The sequence below is a fragment of the Serinus canaria genome, chromosome 12 (genome assembly GCF_022539315.1).
Source record: "Serinus canaria isolate serCan28SL12 chromosome 12, serCan2020, whole genome shotgun sequence".
Lineage (NCBI taxonomy): Eukaryota > Metazoa > Chordata > Aves > Passeriformes > Fringillidae > Serinus > Serinus canaria.
Genome location: NC_066326.1, coordinates 6584433 through 6609786, shown reverse-complemented (window position 1 = coordinate 6609786; position 25354 = coordinate 6584433). Strand labels below are relative to the sequence as shown.

Here is a 25354-nt window from a genome sequence, read left to right as displayed (position 1 = left end):
TTTACACAGGGAAATTTTGTGGGTTACCAGAAGCCAGTGTTCTCACTGGTGAGATCAGAACGTCAAAGACCAGACCCTTTTTGCTGCCTCACATCATTCCTGCGAGACGGAAGAAGGTTTATTTTGCTCTGACTGGTTTTGACTCAACCTGTGGCCTTGCAGGCTCTCCCAGCTCATGAGGCTCAGCTCAGAAAGCCCCTCCTTAGCACACTCACTCCCACTCCAAGGTGAGTCGGAAGCAGCACCTGGGAAAAGGCTTTTGCAACTTTGGATCTGTCTCTAGATAATCTCAACAGCATTCCAAGCCACTTTTAACGGAGCCTTGGCCTCCATGGGCTGAAGAAATGCTTTTTTTTCAGACAGCTGAAGAAAGATGTCTTTAAAAAATTTAAACTTTAGAAACAAACAACTCCCCACCTCCAACAATCAAAGCAGGAAGTAAATACAGCAACTTAAACAGCAACATGACTGAAATTCAAGTATATCCCCCTGAAAAGCAAAAGGAGTTGAGAAAGGACAGCCACGCTTCCCACAAGCAACCCCAGGAGGAGCGTCCACTCCCCACCCGCAGCCCTGCTGATGTCCAAGCACATTTTCTGGATACTGACCTCATTGTCATGTGGTGGCAGCTGGTGAAGAAGTTGCTTTATGCGAGATTTTTCTCCTGGGCTGTTGACATAGGGAACCTTGTCCTCGGGCAGGCAGCTGTAGTACTGGTGCACCTAGGGAACAAAAGAGGGGGCTCCTGTCAGTGGGGTTCCCTGGCCGAGCCCATGCCCCTGTGCCCGGCCAGCAGCCACCCCCTGAGGCAGCAAGCGCTGGGTCTTCCCCAAGATTCTGAGCAGGGAAACGCTGCCACGAGCTGCTTTGGGTTTGTTTTCTTTTGTCCTCCGAGGCAGAGGGGTGGCAGCCCCGGCGAGGTGGGCACGTTACCGTTTGCTCTGTCAGCCTCCATAGCGTGAGCATTGCGCCGGCTGCGGGGATGTGTCGGCACCTGCCTCGGCAGGGAGGTTAAGAAGGCTGCGCCCCAGCAGTCTCCGTGTTGCCGGCTATCTCAGCCTCCACCTCCATCAAACCCCTCCGGGCTTTTTTCTGCAGCAATTTGTGGAAATAAACAGCAGATAAAATCTGTTGGAAGGCTTAGTTTTTCTCTTTCGTCTCAGAGCGTGTAATTAAAATCAGCTATTAAAAAGGCTGAGGAACGGCGTGCCCGACGCTGGGAGCGCAGTGCAGCCCGGAGAGGAAGCACACCCTGAACCCCAGCATCTCTGCTCCGACTGCCACACCTGGGATGTGCACTCAAGGGCCGGGCCAGCACCGGGAGGGGACTCGCTGGCTGAAGATCCGCTCCAAAATGGCCACGGTGATGGTGAACAGCTTGGGAAGAACCAGGAGAAGGTAAAGGTAAGCTCAGCTGGGACTGGGATTTGCTGCAGCCCGAGATGTCTCTGGATGCTTGGGCAGAAGCAGAGGGCTGGCTGGCTCCCTTAAATCTGCTCCTGGCTGGAGAGATGCAGGCTGTTCTCCCAGTGCACACAGCTTTCGGCCTTTGCCATGGTGGGATTAGCACAGCTTTCACAGCTTTTCCCAAATAACACTTTCTTTGCAGTGGTTTCTGATCAGCTTTTTCCTTGACTCTATGCTTTGGACTTTGGCCAAGAAGGCACCACCTGGGCCAGCTCTCTCCAGAAAAGCCCCTTCTGCCTGCACAGCCCCACAGCATCTGCAAATGACAGGGTGCTGTGGGTCACTGGGAGGAATGGGGACACGGGCTGGTCACGCAGGGCTGGCTGGCAGGGGAGCTCACCCATGGGCTCACAGGCTGATGGGGGTGGCTCCCATGCAGTTATCTTCTACGGAAATAAATATCCTTTTATTCCAGAATAGCTATCCAAACCTAGCTTTATTCATGAATAATTGCTCTGCATTCATCTCACTCCCAGCTCTCATTCAGAACTACCTGAGAGCAAGAGCTGCTCCAGTGGTTTTCTCAATTTATGGTTCCTCCCAAACCGATGTCACCATCCACCTTTCCCCATTATCAGGTTTTCCAGAATGGGAGATTTTAGTAGATTTCCACACGCAGGTCTGCAGTGCTGATGACAAGGGAACTGCTCGTGTCACAAAGCTGAGGAACATGCTGAGCATATGCCACTGCAAAACCCTAAATTTGTTTTGCTAAGGCACAGCAGAAACAGACCCACCAGCTATGGAAACTGTCAAAGAAAGAATGGCTGTGAAGTATTTTGTTACGTTAAAAAGAAAACAAACTACATACATTAGAATACTTACTTTGCATTTATAGAGCATCCGTCATCCAGCAACATCAAAGCACATTAAAAACACTAAAATTCTTATGACATGCTACACAAGGTAGCAAATATACACATTGCAAAGGACTAATTGCAGCGTCATGATGTTAAATGAGGTCCCTAAGTTCATGCAGCGAGTCTGCAACAGAGTTTGCAGTTAAAAATCTCCAGCAATGCCCCAGCTGCCACACCAGACCCTTTCCTGGGCATGCTGTGTGTGCCCAGCCAGCACACACTCCCGTGGCTTCTGCTGCCAAATCCCCCACGTGCAGAGAGGCTGTTCACTGTGCCCTGTGCTCACATTGGTTAGCTTGTGTTTTGATTTCTTGCAATGAAGTTTTTCTGCCCACCCAGTCCTTGAAGTTGGTGGAGCCCATAAATTACTTTTTTTTTTTAAGAGCTGCCAAATTATTACAGCAACGAGCCCCAAGACGCTCACCCTGGGCAAGAACCAAGGATGGGAGCTCTTCCTTCAGCTGCCTGGGTGCTGCATTCCTGGAGCACAATCCAGCAGGATGTACGTGCCCAGCTTTGCTCCTGCTTCCGCTGGGAAGTTTTCCATTTACTCCCAGCAGGACTGCAGGAACTGGTTCCCATCACACCAGCAACATAGCTTGGCAGGGATGGGCAATTTGGTTTGAGAAGCAAAACAAAATAAATACAACAGGCTCCAACCTGTGTTCTGTTGCCTGAAATAACCTGAAAGGGTTTGCTTGGGATCTGCATCAGCCAGAGAGACCTTCTAGAGGAGTGCTCATGGGGAGGATGGAGCAGAGGCAGCTGCCAATCCTCGTCCAGTACCTGTGGAACATCTCATGGGGAGAAAATCCTTACGTCTGCCAACAGCTTTCTGCAGCCACCATCCCCTTCTGGAGCCACCATTCTCTCCTGCAGCACCATCACCTTCTGGGGAAAACCTTGAACCAGAGGGATGCACAGATCCTTTCACCCAGGGCATCTCTTCTATCTCAAGAAGAGATAGAAGAGGCAGATGAAGAGCAGAAGGACACCCCTTGCCCAGGCTGACATTAGGCCATATAACACTCTCTCATCCATCACCTGTTCCCATGGCATGAACCCAGCTCCTTGGATGGGAGACCCAAGACTGGGAGGAACAGGGTCACAGGCTGCCAGCATTCCTGCCTCTGTGCCCAGCTGGCTGCCAACAGCATTTCTGACCTGGCGTGGGAGCAGCTGGCAAGCTGGGCTGGCACAGGCCTCTGTGATGCTCAAAAATAAAGAAGGAAAAGGGGATTCTTAGATCAACCTGGCTTTTCAGGGAAAAAGCCTGCAGAAAGCGTTAACTTGCTGGGAAACTAAAACTGCTCAGTCTGCACTTTGCTTTTGTACAAAAGGTCACTGTTTTATGCTAAAGTAACTCCTCCTCCATCCAGCTCTGTGTTGCAGGAAGCACAAGTCTTGTAGCTGGTGAGCCTTGCAGGGCCAGGGCCAGACCCCCCCACGTGCCTGCTGATGGCTCCTCCTGCCCTTACAGGCTCTGCAATGGGAGTTGCACCCAGATAAGGATAACAGTGTGGGCAATGACCCTGGAGAGATAACATTTCCTCTCTAAACCATGCAGTATCTGTAACTGTTTTATTATTAAATACTTCTGCTGTACAACCCAGCAGCTCTGCATCCTCCATCCTCACAACAGATCTGCTCTGCCCATGGTTATCCCAACAAACATCATTAACACACAGGAGCCCCTTGTGGGGCTGGACTAGGTTTTACCATCAGTTTTCCCACTTGTCTCACTTCGCTCTGACTTCTGCTCACGTCTGCATGAGAGAAATCCCAAAAGAGACTGGAAAACACCACACTGAGTTAAAATAAAGCTTGACAAAACATCTCAAGGTCACAGGTGCCACGGGCATGGTCTGGCCAGTGCACTGGACGTGGGGACAGCTGTGGGTGCCATGGGATACTGGTGGCCTGGGCAAACTCCATCCTGCCCCAGGGAGGTCCCATTCAGACAGGCTCCATACTACCAGAACCTGGCACAACAGATTCCCAAGGTGTTATTCTCACCTTTATGAGGAAAATGTCAAAACACCAAGTTTTGCTAACAAAAACCAATACACATTTTGGAAATTAACAGCTGCTTGATGCTAAAAGGGAGGAGGGGAAGGTAGAAATTTAAAAAGTAACAAACCAGGAGAAAGGAAAGAACATAATGTAAAAACAGGGTAGGAAAAAGCCTTTTAACTGGAGCCAACTTTATTCAAAGGCACTGAAGAGAGTAATTACATTAGTTTACAAATGCCTTTGTGCTCTGTGGTCGTAGGTTTGGAGTATGTTTCCAGTTTAACTTTGACAGTTTACAAACCTACCCTGGCCCTGCTAAATAAAGTCAGGACTACAGCTTGTCCTGATGGTCCCAGGGTGACCAAAGACAAAACCCACATGAGCATATCTGCGAGCAAAGCCTTACACCTCCTAGAAGGAAAAGTTTGCAAACATCCTGTAAATTCAAGCTATTGGTGAAGGATCTCTTTGATCAATGAATTAAAGGAGGTGGAGGGGAAATATCACATTTCTTATGCCACAAATTGTTGTTGGGAAGTAGCATTTGGTTGTACTCGCCCTGAGCACAACCCCCCTTCCTGAAGCACCCACCAAACCGGGCTGTTTGGGATGACTCTATGGTTGGGATGGACTACAAAGGAGCACACGGTGTCCTGGCACGGGTGCTGACTTGCTCAGCCCTCACAGCTCCAGCACAGCCAGCTGGGCAATCCTGCCTGGCTCTCCTAAAACCAGACCAATTGCAAAACCAACTGCAAGGCTTTTGCAAAGAGCCCTGTGAGGGCAGGACGTGCTGGCCTGTGCGCAGTAAGGTGTCTGAACACGGGTGTCCCCAAAAGGGGACCTTGGTGAGTCAGCCAGCACTCAGGCACAGTGCAGTGAAGCATCACACACAGTGGAGTCTGTCCAAAATACAGGCACACCAGTATTCCCCAGTGTCCCCCTCATGCCCAGGACAGCAGCATTTCCCCCTGGGAACGTGCCAGGGCACCACAGCCCTGGCAGCCCATTCCATGACGGCTAGGGATGTCCTGTGGCAGCACAGGGAGCTGGTGGCACATTGATGTGTGTGTGCTCAATTGTGGCCCCTTCTCCTGGCTCACTGCTGCGTGCAAACTCCCACGGGATTTGGCTGCTGAGGGAAGAAGGCAGCCAGTGGCTCTGACAAGCCTGTGCTGGCCTGGGCGAGCAGGGCTGCTCCTGTGGCTTGCCTGCTCCTCCCCAGTGCCAGCTTCTGAACAGCACACGTCAGGCTTTAATGATCCTTTACACTGAGTGCTTTAAATTGACAGAGAAACAAACCTGATGCTTTTGTGTGTCTCTCATTCCTGCTGGCCTCCCTTGGAAAAGCAAGGGGGAAAAAATCCCAAACAAACCACATGCAAATAACCTTCCCAATATGTCTGTGAAATATTGCAAGTGTTTGTACACGTTGACTCACACACGAGCTCCACAGATGACAGCACGTGTGAGCCTGGAAAACGGGTTCAGTGTGCTTTGGCCCGAGTCTGGCACGTCCTCCTTTTCCAAGGCCATTAGGATACAAAGCACTGATTTATTTTTTTGAAGCAAAACAATCCTTTCAGCAGGGCCAGATGCTCTGAAATGAAGAGTGGGAACTGCTGGCTGGTTCTGCCAAGCATGGGGATGCAGGCAGGCAGGCACCTTGGATGGATCCAGAGTGTCCCCTGAGAGCCCAGAGCCCCAGCTGGGAGCAAGCCTGTGTCACCCCCAGACTGTGAGTGCCCATCACACAGCAGTGGGGGCAGATGCACCCCTGGCGCCGGGCAGTCCGGTATCCCGCAACGCCGCGCCTGCTCTTGGAAACCCGCTCCCAAGGCAGAGGGACAAAGGCAGGGAACAAAGGAAAAATCATTTTTCTAAGTGCTATTTGTTCTGGCACGCTCTGCGGCTTTCCGCACGCTCCTCTCCCACGGCAGCTGAGGCGTCGGAGCGCTGCTGCTCCCCAGTCAGAATGACATCCATCCCTGCCAAGCCTCTGGAGCAGCTCTCTCTGTAAGAGATCCCGCGGAAGCGCTGCTTCCTGCTGCCATCAAAGAGGAACATTTGAATGAAGGCCCTACGTCCGCACGTTTTAGACTTGTGAAAGCCCATGACATGGTTTTTCTGTTTTTTTTTAAGCAGAAATTGAATTTGGATTAAAAAGAGCCAGATCAGTGCTTTCAACAGCGTTGAGAGCGGTCTATGCTGCGAGGTCCATGCAGGGCTCAGGGTCCCCTGGAGCACCGGGAATGATAAAGATCATCTGCTGCATGGATCATCACTGATCATTCTCCTGGGTATTCCACATAACATGCTCTTGGATTTCTAAGGCATGGGGTAGCACACTTGTGTAACACTGCAACTCAGAAAAGCTGTAACTGCACACTGGAATAAAGCTCCAGGAGAAGTTTCTATTGGGTAGTCCAGGATTTTCAGTTTCCTTTTCCACTCCCTACTCCTCCCCTGCCTCTCACCTCTGCTAACCTCCACACATATTCTTCAAATTTCAGAATCAAGCAAACCATGTCAGGAAAGTGATTTCATTTCCGTGACCCACCAAAAGTAGCTGATTCCTTCCCTGGTAATAAGATTGTTCAAGGATTAAGTAATTTTGACAGCTTCCATTGGCTCACCACGATCAGGGCAACACCCCAGGACACAGAAATGGAGCAAATGTCCAGACCCACGGTTTTGCCATGGGCTCTTTTGCAGCAGGGGATGTGCTCACACTTCATCCACTCTGTTCCAGGGCAGGGGAACAGCTCCAGGACCTCCTACCCCACTCCAGCTGCCCCCAAGTCATGCAGCACTGGCATGAGACACAGAAAAAGCATTCCGTGTGCGGGACTGCTGCTCCATCCAGCAGCTGGGAAGCATTCGGCACAGACCGATGCCTGGAGGCTGGATTTAGACAGCTCCAGCCTTGAAATAAGAGCCGCTAACTGCCGGGCTATTTAGATATTGAGAGAGTTCACCGGGGAGGTGATGGACTTACCCTACCTCAAAGTGAAACTGGAGAGCTTTTCAAAACGTGCTGAAAGGCAGCTTTTGGGTAAAATACTCCAGCGTGCACATGTGTAAGCGGGCAGAATGAGAGGCAGCTGCAGCTCCTGGGAACAGGATACACCAGGAACAGCTTCTCCTCAGGGCCCTCACTTTCCACCCACGCTGCTCTGCTCTCAGGATCTACCAGCAAGGAAGAGCTCTTCATGGGCCTTTTGTCCTTCCTCTACCAGGCTGTAAATGAGCTAGTCTGCTTCCCACTTCTACAAAGGTCTGGGACACAGGGTCACTTTGTTCTGTTTTACTCCTTCCTTGCCCCCTGCAAGCCTTCAGTCTCTTGAGGAGTGAAACAGTTTGCTGAACTCAGAAGGCTCACGAAAGAACAAGATGGTACAATGACCGTGACACACAGGCACAAGTGAGACACATGTCCCTCAGGGATGCCTGGCCCAGATTATGTACTTTCTGCCTCACCAGAATGGTGAAAATCTTTATGTAAGGTGTAAATGCATGTTCAGTGTAGGTTCATCTCCGTTCTCCTTTCCTCACTTTGTGACCTGAACAGCAACTGATGAAACTTGGAGGTTTTATAACTCAAGCCCTTGCAACAGGTCTTTCAAAATATCCAGAAGAAGGATTAACACATATTCTAGCCCCTGGATAAATTCCCTGTGACAGCTACAAGTTTCACACCACTGCAAAGCTCTCGAGGTCCAAGCTCTGACGGCTGCCTTAGAGAAAAATGGTCCCCTGAACCTTCATGCTGCTAATTTTAGCTCAATGAGATTTTCATAACTATTTAAGGGACTCAACCAGAGCAACTGTGTTGACAACAAGAGGGAATTAAGTTCTTACAGCACATGCAAGGTTCTCAGATGTTGGCATGCCAGAGCCATACAAAAAAGCCACAGCAAGGCTGAAGTAGAGCCACATCTTTTGTTAAATTGGAAATTTCTGCCCAAAACCAGCTGCTCCCAATACTGAGACACAATAAAGACAGAAATTCTAAGAAATCCCTTGTATTCAAAAATTCAAAGTGGCATGTTATAACCCTCTGGATTTCTCCAAACCACAGGCCCAAGGAAGTCAAGGCTGCACATTCACATGTATTTACACATGCCTTGCCTAAAAATGTGAAAAACACATCACAGAAGGACTTATTTTTAAGCATCTGCCCTCAAAGTTATGTCAGTGCAAGGAGGATCAGCTGTCACACTGCCAGCCCCAGCAGACAAACTGGCTCCCAATGATGTCTTACTCTGTCTCTGCAGCCAGGCTCAGCCTGGGATTTTGCTTTGCTGAGGACACACTTCTAAAGGTGTTTGCCCACTTCAAGACTTTGACATTTATTTCTTTATCCAACCATTGAACTACAGGCAGAAAAAAAAAAGAGCATTTCACAAAGCCCATGTCCCTGCTTCTGTACAGCCATCTCTGCCATTCCCATCTGCATCCCTATCTTCCAGAACGGAAGTCTCTCTTCTGCTGTAAAGCAACTTCCCATTGAATCCAATCCAAGCGGGATTAGACCCCACAGAAGCCTCCTGGCCATCCTGTGTAGCTGACTGCTACTACAAGAAACTGTTTCCTTATCACATTGTGATTTATGGAGCTCAGTCCTGGGTTTTTACCTGTCGATCTCCTGGCTGGCAGGTTGTTGCTGAGCCTTACACCTCTGATGGTCTCAAACCTCTTCCAATTTCCTGCCTGAATGCATTTGGAGACAGTTTATGTCTAGGTTCTTGGGCTAAAGTTGGAGCTTGGACAACTGCTCTCACCCCTCTAATGAACAGGGCAAAGAACAATCCTAATGAACAGTTTGCTAGGCTGGACAAACTAAGCTCTTGTAGGCTCCTCAATGAAATAACATTTCCAGGGTCCTTCCAGTTTATACCCCTCTTTCTTGAGCAGACATGTCATACATTTTAGTTGGTTTAACTGAAAAAATTTTATCATACCTTATGCAGGGGTGCTATCAATTTTTAAATGACTATCCTAATAGTTATAAATGTATTGAGAAATGTATTGCATTTATGGCTTTTGAGTAAAGCCCTTTTTAGCCTTACACACTGTAAGACTTTTTAGTCTTACACACTGACGAGCCATAATATAAGGGATAACTTCCAGCTCCACTCCTCATTACAATGTTTGGATCAGTATCTGTGAACACTGGACCAATGCTTTTTTTGTCTCCATTACTGGGCATTGAGTAACCAACATGATTTCCACTATGACATGTACCACAGACCAGCTGAGGCCTGAGTTAGTGTCCAGGAGTACAGTGGGATCTTATAGGTTTGAGTCAATTCCCCTCTAGATGACAGTAATTTAAGCTTTGGATTGAAGGGACTCTTCAAATACTGAAATGACCTTTGGACACTGCCAGAAAACAATGTCATGTTTGCAGGCCAACTCCTCCCCACTGAAATCCTGTAAATTGCTGTGTTGAGTGAGGCATGAGCGCTGTCTCCCAAGAATAGTGAGGCAGGGAGGCTGTTGTCCAAGTAAAATAAGAAAACTGCATTAGTCTTTCAGGGGAACACTTACCTCCCCAGTTCATACACTGCACTGAGATTTTAATAAAGTAGAATATTGCGGAAAAAGTTGTTTCATTTAATCTGTTTCACATCCAGAAAAACAGAACAGCGAAACAGCAGGAGGCAGAGAAAAATTCCCTGCCTGTAAATGTGTACTTTCAGCCCAGCCTGACAGCAGTACCCTCAGCCAGGGCAGAGACCACCAGCTGCTCCATGGCAGGCACCAAACTTGCAGAGGCTCCACATCACGTGCACACACCTGACTCATGGACCAAAAAGCCACACATCTGCCTGCAGACTGACACGTCCCCACTGAGCTGCTGCAGAGGCACCTCCTACCCCCATGGGAGGTAAATGGGCCCTCCTGCACTACGGGGCAACCCCAGCCATGGGACATCCATTCTGTGATTCCATGAAATTCAGGGTGCTGCTCTTCACCAGGGACAAAGACCAGGCCTGCAGTGTGGCTCCTGCACAGCCCAGGGAAGTCACACCTCATTTTTGTCACCTCAGTGGCTCATCTAGCACGTGAAAAGTCATGACAGGGCTGGCAGATGAGCTGTGCTGGATGGATTTCAGGGCCTGTCTCTGGCTCTGCTTATGGCTGCTCTTTATCTCCATGGTGATTAGAGACAGGTCTGAAGTGGCAAATTTGCTGAACGGCCCAGCAATGCAGATTGAGGGGTGTACTGAGAAAACAAGTGTTTGGACTGAGGAGCACCATGATCTCTGCAAGAAACAGATGCTGGACGAACCTAAAATTACATTAACCTGAGTAATGCATGAGATGTCAGTAGCAACTGGTAGAGCTAAAGGACTTCTCTTTCCTCCTGAGCATCCCCAACTCCCTGATGCCACATTTAAAGAGCACCTAAGGGATCAAAGAAGCACACACGTCTCCTGGAATATGTCACCTCCATGCTGAAAGTGGGTCTCAATCACTGCCCATGCCATGATCTACTCACTAGAGACCATGTCTACCTGGTCAGGTGTCATCTGTCACTAAATACCTGTATTTCCCCCAAAGCTACAGGAACATGGGCCAGCTTGAGCTCCAGAAGCTGGTGACACGCCTGGTCAGAAACCAGCAACGAGAGCAGGTGGCACCAGCTCGGGTATGGTCCTCCAAGAGGACCCCCCAAACCCATCAGTTCATGTTGCCACAGTATGAAGGACCAGCAGAGCCACTTCAGAACCATCTGCATTTCTCCACACACCACGTCTTGTACCTCCTGTGAGGCAAAAAGAGAGCTTCTGACATAAGGAAGGTGACAGAAAATAAGGCTGCTGCCTGATTTGCATGGGTGGACGGCACGAAATGAAACCCATGGTGCTGTGGAGTTTCAAGTGAGCACTGAGCAAGGCTTCTAAAGACAAGGAAAAAAAAAAGAAACAAGCCACCAAACAACTGGTTTTTCTCTAATCAGACAGATAATATTTACAGCCTACGGGTGGTGCCAAAATATTTCAGGAAATTCCTAAGCCTGTCTGAATAAATGCACAGGAAAACGCAGTAGTTAAGGACAGCAACTATGGCAGTAAGAATGAAAGCTTTCCACCCCCTTCCAGCCTCCTTACAGTTTAAAATTATTGCCATATCATATCATACTGCAATTACCAAGGCTAAGCTCATTTTGCCATCTCCACTGCAAATGAAGTTCTGACTTGAACACATAAAGGACCAGCGTAAAAATCAAAGGAATCATGTAAACTGGAAGGAGCAGAATCAATGCACGCTCCACAGAGCACACTGAGGTCTAATCCTTCCCACTCAATCCTGCACCAAGAGACTTGAGCTTTATTTAAGCTATTCCTTCCAGCAAGGCATAAACATCATGCATGGAAAACCCAAACCACAAAGCTTTTAGCCCATTTTTCAGTTATCTACCAGCTTTGACTCTCTGCCCTGGACTTACCACAGAGAAGAGCAGTCCAGGAGGGCAGAAGACAAGCACTGAGCCCCTGGGAAACACTTGAGTCCCATAGCTTCTTTCCCAGTGAAACATTAGATATGTCTTTTCCCTTGCACAACCACAAGAAATCCCATCCTGGAGGTATTTTGTTTCCCCCTCTCAATTACCAATTACATCCCCAGACACAGAAAACCACAGGTCCTGCAAGGATCACATGTCTGTTTTGTTCCATTTGAGCATTCAGACCCTGCAAAGTCTCTCTAGTGCACCGAGAAACAACCATACACAACAAGTGCTTGCACCCCTAGAAGAAAAATCAGGTAAACTATTTCAAAAGAACATGCAAAACCAATTATTTTCTGGTAGCTGGCTGGTGTCATCATTACCTGCTCAGGCTTCAGGCCAGGGGGCACCCAGGCATACTCCTCCAAAGCACAGCCTGAGTCGTCGTCAGAAGTTGAATTCCTCTGGAAGTCAAACATGAGCTTCGTGACTGTCTTCTCCATCTCCAGAGGCATAACTGTTACAATGTGCTCTTCCTGGGAGCACTTACAGTGAAGGCAAATCTTCCTGTAAGGTGAGGAGAGAGAAAAAGAGATGCCCCGGTAAGCAGTGAGACTTTAAATGAGAAAGTGATTCCTGCCAGTCAAGACTAAACTCAAGCCTTTCTTATCCTCAGGCATTTTCTAACATAGGATTTGTCTCTCTTGTGAGGAGGAAATAAAAGTCCATATTTACTTTAAAAACACTTGGCAATCCATCGGAGTCAGACTGCCCAAAGTTTGGGGATATGGAATTGCTTGTCCCTTTACTGCACCACACAGAATATTTCCAGGGGCCAGCACAGGCACAGGCCATGCCAACTTGCCAGCCAGAACTGCAGAGTCATTACTGAATTTAGGACAACTGAGCACTTTGCTAAAATGGGAAATGGTGGATTGACTGGGAAGCTGTGAATGACAAGTCTCTTTAGCATGCTGATAGCATAAATTTGCTTATTAAAGTAGCATAAAAATTGATTATAGTCTGAACATATAAAGCTAAATTAAATTAAGGGAGGCTACAAAACCCACAGTCACACTGAAATGGAATCTTAACCACCTGGCTCGGTGGCACATGCCACAACTCAGCAGCACTGGGAGGAAAGCACAAGAACTGAAAGAACAGCCGACAGAAGTTGCAATTCAACAGCCATTAGATTAATTCACTGTAAGCATCTGCTGCTAACATTTCTTTAAAGGGGCTGCTCCTGCAGCTTGTGGCCTGTGACAGATTTTCTTCACAGGCTTGAACCTGAACTTTTATCTGCAGGGCTGCCAGGACAATACAGACTCATAGAATGGTTTGGGTTGAAAGGAATCTTAAAGGTCATTCAGTTCCAACATCCCCTGCCATGGGCAGGGACATGTTCCACTAGACTAGGTTGTTTAGGGCTCCATCCAGCCTGGCCTTGAACGCTTCAAGGGATGGGACATCTTCTGGTTCTCCAGGCAATCTGTGCTAGGGCCTCACCCCTCTCACAGTAAGGAATGCCTTTTTCATATCCAATCTAAACTTACTCTGTCTCAGTTTAAATCCATTCCCCCTTGTCCTAACACTATATACCCTTGTAGAAAGTCCTTCTCCAGAAACCCTGTAGGCTCCTCCAGGTACTGAAAGGCTGATAAGGTCACCACAGAGCCTTCTCTTCTCCAGGCTGAACAATCCAAACTATCTCAGCCTTTCCTCACAGGATAGGTGTTTCATCCCTCTAATCATCACACCCCTTCACCACGGTAACAGCGAAGGACAAACTTGGCTGAAAATGTCTCCTGACAAAGAAAAAGGTTAAAGGGAATGCTGATAAACTGGCTTCTATTTCTGAAAACTCAATGCTTTTCCACAGGCTGGGTCAATGGTATCTATTTTAGAGCAACCACACACGATTCTGAATTAATTTGCACTAATGAAGCACCACTGACTTCTGAGGAATGAGATAAGGTTTCACTTGAGCAGCAGAAGGGAGACATCTCAGAAATAAGAAAGCATCACACAAAATCAAGAGAAAATGTGCAGTTGCTCTTGCAGATTTCTCTGCTCTGCAGTAAAGCAAAGAAATTCAGAGGGAAGCCATAGTTAAACCCAGGGGCTGGAATTTTTAAACACCTTTCCTTCTCTTTCAATGCTGTGTACAAGCCAGCTAAGCACAGCAGTGCTCGGATCCAGCTTCAAGTCTAAATTTCCATTTGGCCATTACAGCACAAAGAACGCACTCTAGCAAAAGTCAAGAGGCTCCGTCAAGTCAAGCCAGGGAGATTTGCCAGATTTTCCCATTTCCTGCCTTTCATCAGATCTAAACCACACAGCAACCCCCACACACTCCAGTGTCTGGTTTGCGTCCAGTCGGGGAGTCTCGGCATCACCCCTGGCTGTTTCCTTAAAAAATAACCAAGGTACCATTTCATGTGAATATTTTAATTAATCAGCTACCGTGGAAGGGTGTGGAAGGGGTACTCTGCCTCAGCAAAGTTGCTGCTTTCATTGCTGTTTTCATCTCATTTCATGATACGATTAAAAGCAACTTAATAGGAAACAAGATTTTAAGAATAATTCATTGAGCCCCAGATTTGGCCCTAGAGTTAAGTTATTCTAAGGCAGTTCAGCACTTCAAATTTTGACTTTTGGGATATTGATCATGTGCTTCAAAAGGGGACAAACCCAACAGTCCAGTGGGAGCATGAGCATTATGATGGGGGAAAAACCAGTGCACAGGCTTCTTCCTCCTTCCCACTCTAGATACGTCCCCTGCGAGAGATGGGACATGGCAGGAGAGCATCAGACATCTTGGCTTTTAATAAATTAAATAAATCAAGACTTGTAATAACAGTGTCAAAGACTGAATAGGTGAGATGTATGATCAGTTAGATGCCAGAGATCATTCCCACCCCCCAGCTCATACCATGTACCACCAGGAGCCTGAGGACTGGGTCAGGAAGCTGCTTTACCCTACCCTCCCCCTCCTGCCCCATCCCATGCAAGCAAGTACTGGCAGTGAGCAGCTTCCCTAGTCAGAAAAGCAAAGGATGAAAACAACACAGGTAGCCTATCTACTCAGTAGTGATGTCCCCAAGCCAGGACAACTTTGCACCATTAAAACTTGACCATCTCCAGGCATGGGGTTTCTGCCAACTCCCTGGGCAAACTGTACAAAATTCATGATCTTGTCTCTGAGATATTCTGCCTTTTCCCCCCCTCATTAAAAGCAGATGATTAACTGGTTTAATTACAATTTTCTTTACATTAGGATATGTTGTTTCATGGGAACAATACCCAGTGTCCTAGGAGTGTCTTTCCACTTCTATGATCAGGTTTCCATGACTTCTTCACATAGGTCTCACTTACTCAACTTTATTTTATCATCTTCCAGCTCACTATAATTAAAAATAATTCCCCATAGCAAAAATTTAATATCAGAATGTACATTTCAAATGTGAGATGAAATTGAAAAAAACATTTTCCCCTGCTGCACTCAGAGCAGAGCAGCACAAAGCGAGACAACGCATGTGCCAGCACTTGCCTGTGCCTGCAGTGACCACAGTGACAATGTGGGTGCCACAGAGGTGAGCTGGTGGGTGCTGGAGAGGAGCAGGGCCATGGCTGGCAGCCTGCCTGGCTGCTCCTGCCAGCAGCAGCTCCTTAGTCCCTCCTGCACAGCCTGCAGATGCTCAGCACATCTGTGTGTCACACACCTCAGCCTGGACAAGGAGCTGCAGCCTTGGGGTGGCACCTCCTCTAAAGGGAAACCCCTTAGCTTGGCTCTGGCCACGCCTCACCACCACCAAAGCCTCACCAGCAACAACCTCTGCTGCCTGAGCAGCCTTGCACAACTTGAGAAGGGTGCAGGCAGCCAGGTTTTATTTAGCAAGAATAAATTAACACCAATCACTGTCTAGAAATCCCGTCTTCATTCATGAGCCTTTCCATCTTGCTCCCCTCCCAGGTCTGCAAGCTTGTCTCAGGGAAGAATCAGAGGTATCACCATCACTGGGGAGGAAACAACGAAGCAAGGATGGCTGACAGCATGACTGGCTTTGAGCACAGAGGGTGAATAAAGGAGCTTTTAAGCAGCTGTAGCTTGTGGACAGGGAGGAAAGACAAGCGGGAGCCAGCGGCAGTCAGGCTGCTGCAGGAGGCACGGGCTGGGGAGCATCGGCAGCGCTGCTCTGCACAGAGCTGCACACAGAGCTGTCCTGTGCTGGGGCCAGGACGGCGGGAAGCAAATGGGGAGAAAAAGAACATTTCCTGGTGTCAGATTTAGCTGGAAAGGAGCCTGCCTTGAATTGACTTCACATGGTACAAAGCAGTAACGTCTCAGAAACAGACTGAAAAATTTCTTCTCCTCAAGGCCAGCGAAGTTACAAGATGGATGTGTTTTATTTTGCATTGGCTGCTTTTACATGGTGCTCCTGACACAGTGGGCAAGTCCTCTCCTCAGAGGAGGCTCTAAGCCCACTTCCAGTCACATTCCTACCCACACACTGGTGCAGGAGGAAGGTGCAAATAGATGCACCACCCCACACCAGCCCTTTTCTCTCTATAGATGAAAACAGGCACACAAGGGGAATCTTAAGGAAACAGGAACCCAACACACCAAGCAGAGAACATGGCTTCAAAGTACCTCTCGCTTGGGATGCTGAAGTACACTCCCAGCTTTGGTCCACCTACATGGATCTTGACACAAAGCCAACTGACCTGTGAGGTCTCTGGGACGAGGCAGTCCCTTGTTGTACAACCCTGATAGCAAAGCACAGCCTCTGCCATCTCTGGAGCCTCCTGCAGCCCTTTCATCTCAGCAATGGCACCGACAAAAAGCTAAACCATGCTGAAAACACTAGTGCTGTGCAAGAGGCTCTGGAGAGAGCTGTGAGCATGACCCCAGCTTTCTGAAGAGAGATGAGGTCTCCCTGCTGTGAAAAACCAGCGGACTCCAATTTGGGAAAGCATGAGCAGAGCTGAAAAGTCAGGGAAGAGAGATGGAGGGCAGCCTGTCACCAAGGCAAAGGGGGTCCTTGCCAATAGTGTGGAGCTCCAGCAAAGGAGCCAGGTAAGCTGGCTTATCCCAGGGAACAGCCTGTGTGTCTGGCTTTTGGGATGGGACTCCCTAGGATGCTGAAGGCAGCACACTCCTGCCTGCAGGAAAAGCTCCTGGCCACAGGGCTCTTCTCTTCCTGTTCAGTGGGTGAGCATGCAGAACACAACACAGCAAAGGGCACCAAGGCAAAGCCTGCCCAGGCTGAGATCCACAAATATTCTGAGAAAGGACAGAGCCCAACACCTCCCAGCAACAGCAGAAATGAAGGCAGAGTTTAAAATTGTGGCAGAAATGTTAAAATTCCTCTCGGACAAAGAAGGAACTGGGTAAACAGCCCTTATCACCCACCAGCGGGTGCTTATCTCTGCTTCTCACTTGTTTCTTCTGGGATGGAAATAAATGGGCTGTATCAGGGAGCAGCTCCCTCCCCAGACAAAGCCAGCAGCCAGAATGCCATGGCCCTGCACGGCCATGGACGCCTCTGCTGTGCTCCCTAATATAGGATTTGCATGCATTTGTGCACACATTAACATGCAAGATTTGGAATCCCTCAAAAAGCAATTGTCTGCTCTGCTCAGATGGGGTGTGCAAATGCAGACGGACAATTCCCTTCTCACTTGGCTTAAGACACATGTGGCAGCCTGATCTCTTTCCAGCATCCTGCCATCATTCTGACTGCAATAAGGCTTTTGGGTCATCAGTCAGTAAATCACAAAACCCCAAGACCTCTTGGAAAAGGGAGAGGAGGCTCAGGATTTGGGGCAGCTCCTATGACCCCTGAGTCTCTTAACGAGGGTGTCTTAATATCCCTGTTATCTCCTCCACTCAATTGAAAGTTAATGAGGCATCTTCCCATCCCAAGTGAGCTCCAGCTATACAGACACGTTTCTCCAGACCCAACAGGCAGGGCAAATATTTACCTAAATGGAAAAATTAACAGTTCTTCATTGCCATAGGGAGAGCCCAGCAGTGCTTCTCCAGCACGGGGAAACTGAGGCATGGAGCAACCACAAACAGTACCCAGCTGTGGCTTCCCCTGAACTTCCTAAACATCAGAGGAGCCCCAAGCTTTTGTGCTCAAAACAGAGAGTTCAGGCTGAAGTTCTGCCCCTTTCTCCAACTTTTCTAACACGGTATTTTGACCCAAATACCGTGTCCCAGCAGCCCCCATCCAGCTGCTGCCCATGGCCTCAGGGCCCGTGGGTCTCACTGACAAAGGGGGATCTCCTCAGATAAAACATTTCTTCAACTACCCAGCTCTTCCAGTCACTGCAGCTGAAAAAACCCCCAACCTATCAGTGGGAATGAACTGCAAAGATTCTGTTACCTGGGTTGAAAAGGAAGCTTAGCAAAAGCTTGTAGCTGCCCACTGTGGTGCAGGAGGAGGTGAATTTGACATGGGTACCTAAAATAGCAGGAATTCAAAGTCTGAGGACAAGGTGCCCTTGGTGGCCTGCAAGGACAGTCAAGGGATGCCAACATTCACTTGACACCACATGTTGTGGGAACAGCTGGCTTGACAGATCAACATCAGGTGGTAGCAACAGAGCTGGCAGAACAGTAATGCCACGAAACCAAGGAAGAGAGAAATAATCCAGCAACCAAACTGGTTGCATCCTACAGATGCAAGTCCCCCAGATCCCAAAGGCCATAGGAAAAGCATGTGTAGCCACCCATCTGCATGAAGGTCACATTAGGAAACACTAAGAGGATGGAGGAGCTGCAAATCAGACTCTTCTCCATCTTCCCCATCCACATTCTTGTCTCCCCCCTCAATTTGCTCAAGGCAAGTCAACTTTCTTTACAGTACTGTTTTATTTGTAGCTCCCCCTTGACCCTTGCAGTGCCCACAACAGCAGTTGTGAAGGTATCCAGGATGGCATTGAAGCTTTTATGACAAAGCCCATTTCCATTCCTGGAAAAATTCTCCTCTCTAGTTGATTTGTCCATGTTTGGCCTCAGACTGGAGACTAATTTTAATTTTAAAACTCATCCTTTACCAATGCAAAAGCTATTCTTGCTTAATTAAGAAAAATAAGAATAAAAAAAGAACTATCCCCAGTACTGCCAGTTGCAGCCAAATATGAGCAAAAGCAGCCTTTGAGGATTTTCCATTTGTTCTGCTTCCATCATGAATCAGGACCATCTCTTTCCCAAGCAGGTAGAACATCTGCCCGTGGGTTCCACTGCCCTGATCCCAAACCACTGCTTCCCTGAGGCACAGCCCGGGGCAGCCTCCAGGCTGCTCCCAATCCTGCTGTGGTCTGAGGCACCACATGGCAGAGAACAACCATCAGCACACCAGAGGCAGACCAGGAAATTAGAACAAAACACAACACAAGGCACAACCCCCCCAAATTCCTCATCTGATCTAATGCCCTCTTAGGCAAACAAGGAGTCACAGAACCACAGACCAATGCTGTGGCCAGACTTTTCAGCAACACCCCAGGATGAGAATGAAAACACGATCAATCTTTCCAGCCTGTGGCTAAACCACAGTGGGGGATCTGGGGTGCATCACAGGCCATTTGGGAGAGCCCAGGTGCACCCCAGTGCTCTGCAGTGAACACAGGTCCCTGCTTGGGTTCCATATTCTCCTTGTGAGCTGGGTAAGAGCAGCAGGGTGTTGAAACACCCTCTTGACCTGAGCCACAGTGCCAGGCTGCTCCCATGAGCCACAACCCCTGACACAAACTGTGAAAATTCTGACGCATAAAGATGAGATGGTTAAATTAAAGGATATTAATAACGCAGCAGCTCTCAGAAGAACCCTCAACTTGGATCTCTCAGGATATTTTGCAAAAGATTCAATAATTGTTTTTTTCATAATAGAGGTTAGACAGAAGTGGGCAAAGTGCTACACCCATGTGAGCTGCAGATCAAGCAAAGGGGAGAGAGAGGAGACAAAAGAAGCTGCAGTGAGCCCCAGCCTGTTGCCCAGCCATGCTACCAGGAGAAAAGGCATCCAACAGGCTGCTCCCTCACATCCAAGACGATGGAGGCAGTCTGCCAGCTCACAGGCTTACCGCTACTCTCAGCATATTTATATTAGGGTTGGTTTTTTTTTCCCCTTAAAGGTCCAGCTCTTAGCATATAGAAACAGTAATAACCACATATTTTTCCCCAGTCATGGGGAAGAAATGCAAACCACTAGTTTACAAGTTGAAGAGAAGAACAGGCTCTGCAGCAGCAGTAATAACCCTGAAGCTGGTGGGCAAACAATGCTGAAGCCAAGCTCGTGACTACAAAAGGCAGAAGGTACAGGATGGGCTGTGGACACCCAAGAAGGTTTGGTGTCCCTCATGGCAGGACAACCCCAACCCCACAGATCCCAGAGACCAATGGGGCCTCTGGTTTATGGGGGTGGGAGAGGGGACACAGTGGAGGAACAGGCACAGCAGGGCCCTGAGGAGCTCTCCCTCTGGGCTCCCCATCCAAGAGCCAATGTGGGTCTGTGTGACAAAGCCCTGTTCTACCCTGAGGGTTATCCTGTCAGATTTTAATGATGGCATTGGGCGGCTTTTCAGCCTAACAGGATGCACAGCTGTATCACAGGAGGTCCCTTCTGCTTTGTTCTTAACTGAAGATGAAAATTCCAAGCCTGGGGTTCTAGCACCCTGGATCCAAATCCAGCTGTCCACTGAGAAACCCATCTCTGTTCAGCATGCAGATATTCACTGTTTTCTCAAGTTTTAATAACTCTGGGCTCTCCACAGGCAGTATTTATCTTCCTGCCCCTCTCTTTCCCCCATCCCATTCCAGGCTCCAAGCCCATCACTCCAGACTAGCCAAGTTAAGTGAGTTCCCAGCGACCTGCCCCAGGGCTGTACACGTTATTTTAAGGGCCTTCACTTGTATTTCCAGCATGACAAGCAGAAACCACGGGAAGCAGTAAACACACTGCAATCCAAGCATCTCGCAGGCCATACATCCTAAAGAAAAAAAAAAACCTGGCTGATGGGCAAAGCACTCAGAAGCAGGATGAACTAGGCTGAAAATTGTCATTATTTCAGAAGTTAAGGCTCAGACAGTGTCCCCCGAGGCAGGCAATACTGACCCGCATGTGAAAGCAAACACTGCCAGCCTGATCCGAGCCTGTGCTGGCTGAGCCCAGCCAGGCTGCCAGCAGCAAATGCACAAGGCTGGGTCATTCTGTTAAGCCGAGTCTGGCTGGCAGAAAACACACAACGGGAGAAGATTAAAATGCGAAGCAAAATATAATCTTGTTAGCTGCAGACAGTTTTACTTTACAAATCTTTATCACAGGCTCAAGCCGGCACCCTTATAAACACAATGCAGTGATGCGAGACATGTAAGTGCTCCCGCAGCAGGCGAAATAATCGCCGAATGAAAATAAGTCAGATAAGTTACAAGATAAGAGAGCTAAAACTGAAAGGATGACACTGCATCTGGTGCAAATAATTATTTTGGCATTATTCTGTCCGGCGCTAATCCTCAACTGCTCAAAAAGATTCAATCACTGTTCAGCATAGCCAAGGAATCATGACTAGAAAACAAAGAATAACTGGATTAAAATCTTTCCACGGTCACAGGTCACGTCTGTGTCACATCTGCTTAAAACGTTCCTTCAAGGGGCAAGAAAAAAAAGGAAATTGGACTTGAAAAGATTGCACTGAGAAACATAACCTCCAGGTTGCAGTTCTAGGTTGGTTTATAGTTTGCCATTCTGGCATGAACAACAAGGGCTTAGAAAGATTATTACTTTAAAACTTCCTATTCTCAGGAAGGCAAAACCACCAAAATAAACAACTGAACAGCAGCGTCCTCATTCACAGCCCCAGCCTCCACGCAGTCTGCTCAGAAAATGTGCAGAGAATCCAGGCTTCTAGGGGCTGCATTCACCAGAGCAATACAATTAACACCGAGAAATGAAGATTTTTAAACTCCTCTTACTGCCAGCTGAGCCCTCCTGATTATTTTTAAAACGAGAACTCCATTACAATAGCATCAGCATTTCTCCCAGACGTCCTGCAGCTGCAGAAATACAATTTAACAATTAACCTTATACATCCATAAACACAGAACAGCAAAGGCTGGAAAAACAGCGCAGCCCCTCGCAGCTCGCCACCAGCAGCACACTGAGCAAAGTTAGCACTGCGTGCATCCATGGAATGCTCCTCATTCCTCCTCCTCTTCTTCCCTTCTACTTTCTATCCCTTCTAAAAACCCACGACATATCTGAAGTCGTTGGCCAAAGGCAGCTCCTTACCTGTTCCCGCTGGCGATGACAGCGCAGGAGGGAAGGATCTACGAGCTGCCCAGCTGTCCTAGCTGTGCCCGGTGCCTGCGGGCTGCTCGCAGGACCAGCTGGAGCCCCGCAGTGCCATAAAGCATCCCTCGCTCCGGCTCCGGGGCTCTGTGGAAGCTTTTCCGAGCAGGCACGCACCGAGCGCGGTGCGTTCCCGAAGGAAACCTGCCCTGGAAAATCCTGCCTTTCCTGCCCCGCGTCTGCAGCTTTCGCCTCAATTGCCTCGCTTTGAAATCCGGCTCCGGAGGGTCCCTCCCTCTCTGCTCCCAATCCGAAGGGATCCAGCAGCTCCCCCCTCCAGCCTGCCTTTCACTGAGTGACCCTCGGAGGTGGCGAGAGGATGTCCAATTTGCTCGCCGAGCGCCAGGCATTAACGAGGAGCGATGCAGCCCATGGAGAATAATTGGCGGCGCGGGAGAGGCGCGGGGCTCTGCTGTTGCATTGCTCTCCTCTCCTGCATGTTAATGAGCAATGATGTCAGCAAGCCAAAGTCACCGCATCCCACCCGGACCGCCGCCACGGCCCGGCCACCCGCCCCTTTATTTACATGGAAATCAGCCCTCTCTCCCAAATCAATACATCCTGCAGGCTGCTTGGGCAATGGGAGAGGGGGGAAAAATCCTCCTCGCTCGCTCGCGTGTTTCTTAGAGTTGGCTGCGCACCAGCAGCCTAAACTGAACGGTGTGAAGACATTAATTATCCTTCCCTTCTTATTTGATGCTGACCGAACCTCAACTTGCTGTCAAACTTCAGGTACCGCTGCTTAGGTACGCGGGCGATTAACGCAATGATCCGCTGCCTCCGAGCAACGCTTCGTTTTTCTCCTGGCTTTCAATGCCCTCTCAATTATCTTCTACACTAGTTTGATTCCCTACTGGCTTTTAGACGCAGCGTGTTTGTGACCAGCAGGGCTAAATATTCTGGGGAATACAAGTTCTTAGCGTGGCATTTCGGTCACTGCATATTTTAATACATTTTCTCCCACACGGCCAGGACAGATGAACGGTTCACACGTTTTTATGTGTGTCTCAGGTGAGCACTGCGAGCCCCAGGAATAGAGCACCTCAACGGGGATGCTAAGCCTCTTCCCCCTGTGCTTCCTTCCCCTTGGAATAGGAAACGCAGAGAAGGAGCTATGCTGCCAAATCTCTTCTGCTGCTGTTTAATTCCGTTGTTTGGGAATTGGGTGGTCATGAATAATTCGAGTCATCTGGAGGACAGTGAACTTCTCAGTTTTTAGCATTTGCAAAAAAGTGCATGAAATTAAAAAAAACTCGTTTCTGTGGACTCAAAAAACCCCCACAGACAGCAAATAAAACTTTCCCAACACATCACACTTCTTGTTGAGCAATACACCTGGTCCAGGTAGCTGGGCTCGCAAACTGCAGACTGAGATGGAGATAGAAATGCACTTTAAACTGTGGGTGGGACCCCGAGACAAGAGGCCATGAACTGCCAACCTTTGGGATAACAAAGGACATGAAGATGGGGGATGCCAGCCAGGTGAATAAACACTGAGAGACATTGCAGGAACTGGGAATTGCCGACCTTTTGGATAAAAAAAGGAGTTGAAGACCAGTGATGCTAGTGAGGTGGATGGACAGGAAAAGGAGAGCAGGAGCCAGAAAATGACTGGGGGGAAGGGCTAGACTGGGAGAGGATAAAAGCCCAGGAGTTCCTTTCTTGGAGGGTTCTCAGAGGCACCAGCTTTGGCTAGGTCTGTTGCTGCTCTGGAAATAAATGGCTTTATGGAACAGGACACCTGAGACTGCTATGGGAAACCTGGGGCTGAACCAGTGAGGAAACCTGGTCTGGCTGTGAGTGGGGAAGCCAAGAGGAGCTCTAGGCTCACTGGAGCTGCTCCCATGAAGGGATTTCAGTACCAGAAATCAAAGTCTCTGGCCTTGGGAGTGTGACTGCCAGACAGTCTCGTGAATGGTCAGACTGGGAAGTTTCCTTAACATTCTGTTTCATGCTCCTGACTTTTGGTGCCTGACTCCAGATTTCAGAGCCCTTGATTTTGGCAATATTAGCTATGTTTACAGAACACAGAAAGATGCAGAAACTACAGCTGTGAGTCTTTCTGCAGCCTCAAATGCCTTAAATTGTTATTATTAAGGCTCATAAATTAGGTTTAATTGCATGGAATTACACTCAAAATCTCAAGGATGAGATTTGCAGCTGGGACAAACCAGCCCAGCTCTAAGAGCCTCCCCAACTTACTCAGCCAAGTGGGACAAACCAAGAATGTGCAGTGATCTGAACTCTCTTCTTTTTTTTTTTTTTTTCTTTCATTTATATTAAGTATGAGCAGCAAGTTCAAGAGTAGAGCACTGACTTTAAGTGCATCCAGCCAGATCAGACCTTCCTTTCACAGAGCAGGGGCTTCTGCTAGAGATGGCTGAAGTGCTGAGGAGGGTCTCCTTCAATTCCTCCAACTACAAAGAGCAACAGATCTTGTAGGAAAAATCTTCCCTGATCCTTCAGCTACCTAGACTGGCCCATTTTGCCCGTTCCAGCCTGGATCAGTGCTGCAGGCAGGCTGTCAATCTTGCCTCTCTGTGGTTATTGTGCCATGGCCCCAAGATGATTTACTTTTCCTCTTACACTCAGAACATGTTAATTACAACACAAAGGGAATGAGACAAAACTGAATTGGGCAGAAGCAAACAAAGAAGCCTGCTTATAAAATGAGAATGTTGAGCAGAAATGCTGTAGTGCAGAAATTACATGTCCTCCTTGGAAACATATCCCTCAAAGCAGGCAGCAGTGACTCGGGGCTACAAACAGCCCAAGGAACACGTCCTGCTCCATAGGACATGTCCTGTGGACACTCATTTTCACCCAAAACAAGTAAAAATGTCTGACTTTATCAGCATTAACTTTCCATGAGGGAAGGCCCTTTAGCTACAAACACTTTGGAGCAAAATCTCTATGCGTACTCCAAGGGTCTCCACCAGCCAGCCTCACCCTCAGGAAATGTTGGCATGGCACGAGTGTTCAACCCCACACTTCTTGTACAACACCCTCTGTGCCACCATCTACAGCAGCTTCAATCACCCTGCACCAGCCTGACATGATCCCACCCCAGGGCATGTGGCAGTGTCATCCCCCCACATAACCAACCACCCTAAAGATGAGTTCTGCTTGGCTTTCTTGGCCAACTGATCATCTGCACAAAGGGATCATGCCAGGAACTGCAAACATTTCAGTCTAAG

The 25354-nt window shown here is 48.5% G+C and overlaps 1 protein-coding gene and 1 long non-coding RNA gene across 5 annotated transcripts in view; one reads left to right on the top strand and one right to left on the bottom strand.

The window, feature by feature from the left end:
• PRICKLE2 (prickle planar cell polarity protein 2) overlaps positions 1-25354 on the bottom strand; it is a 103534-nt gene that overhangs the window by 19789 nt on the left and 58391 nt on the right. For 2 of the 4 annotated variants that reach the window (XM_030227892.2, XM_018915211.3), the window contains 2 exons: positions 12183-12366; positions 609-722 (listed from right to left, as the gene is read on the bottom strand). In XM_030227892.2, coding sequence (XP_030083752.1) covers positions 609-722; positions 12183-12366 — 298 coding nt within the window. Of the gene's footprint in view, positions 1-608; positions 723-933; positions 1092-12182; positions 12367-22097; positions 22741-25354 lie in introns of those variants that run through there. The other 2 variants (XM_018915210.3, XM_018915212.3) reach the window with 2 other exon arrangements.
• Positions 1283-6757, top strand: LOC108962219 (uncharacterized). The gene is made up of 2 exons (XR_001990731.2): positions 1283-1404; positions 6486-6757. It is a non-coding gene; the product is annotated as an uncharacterized LOC108962219 (long non-coding RNA).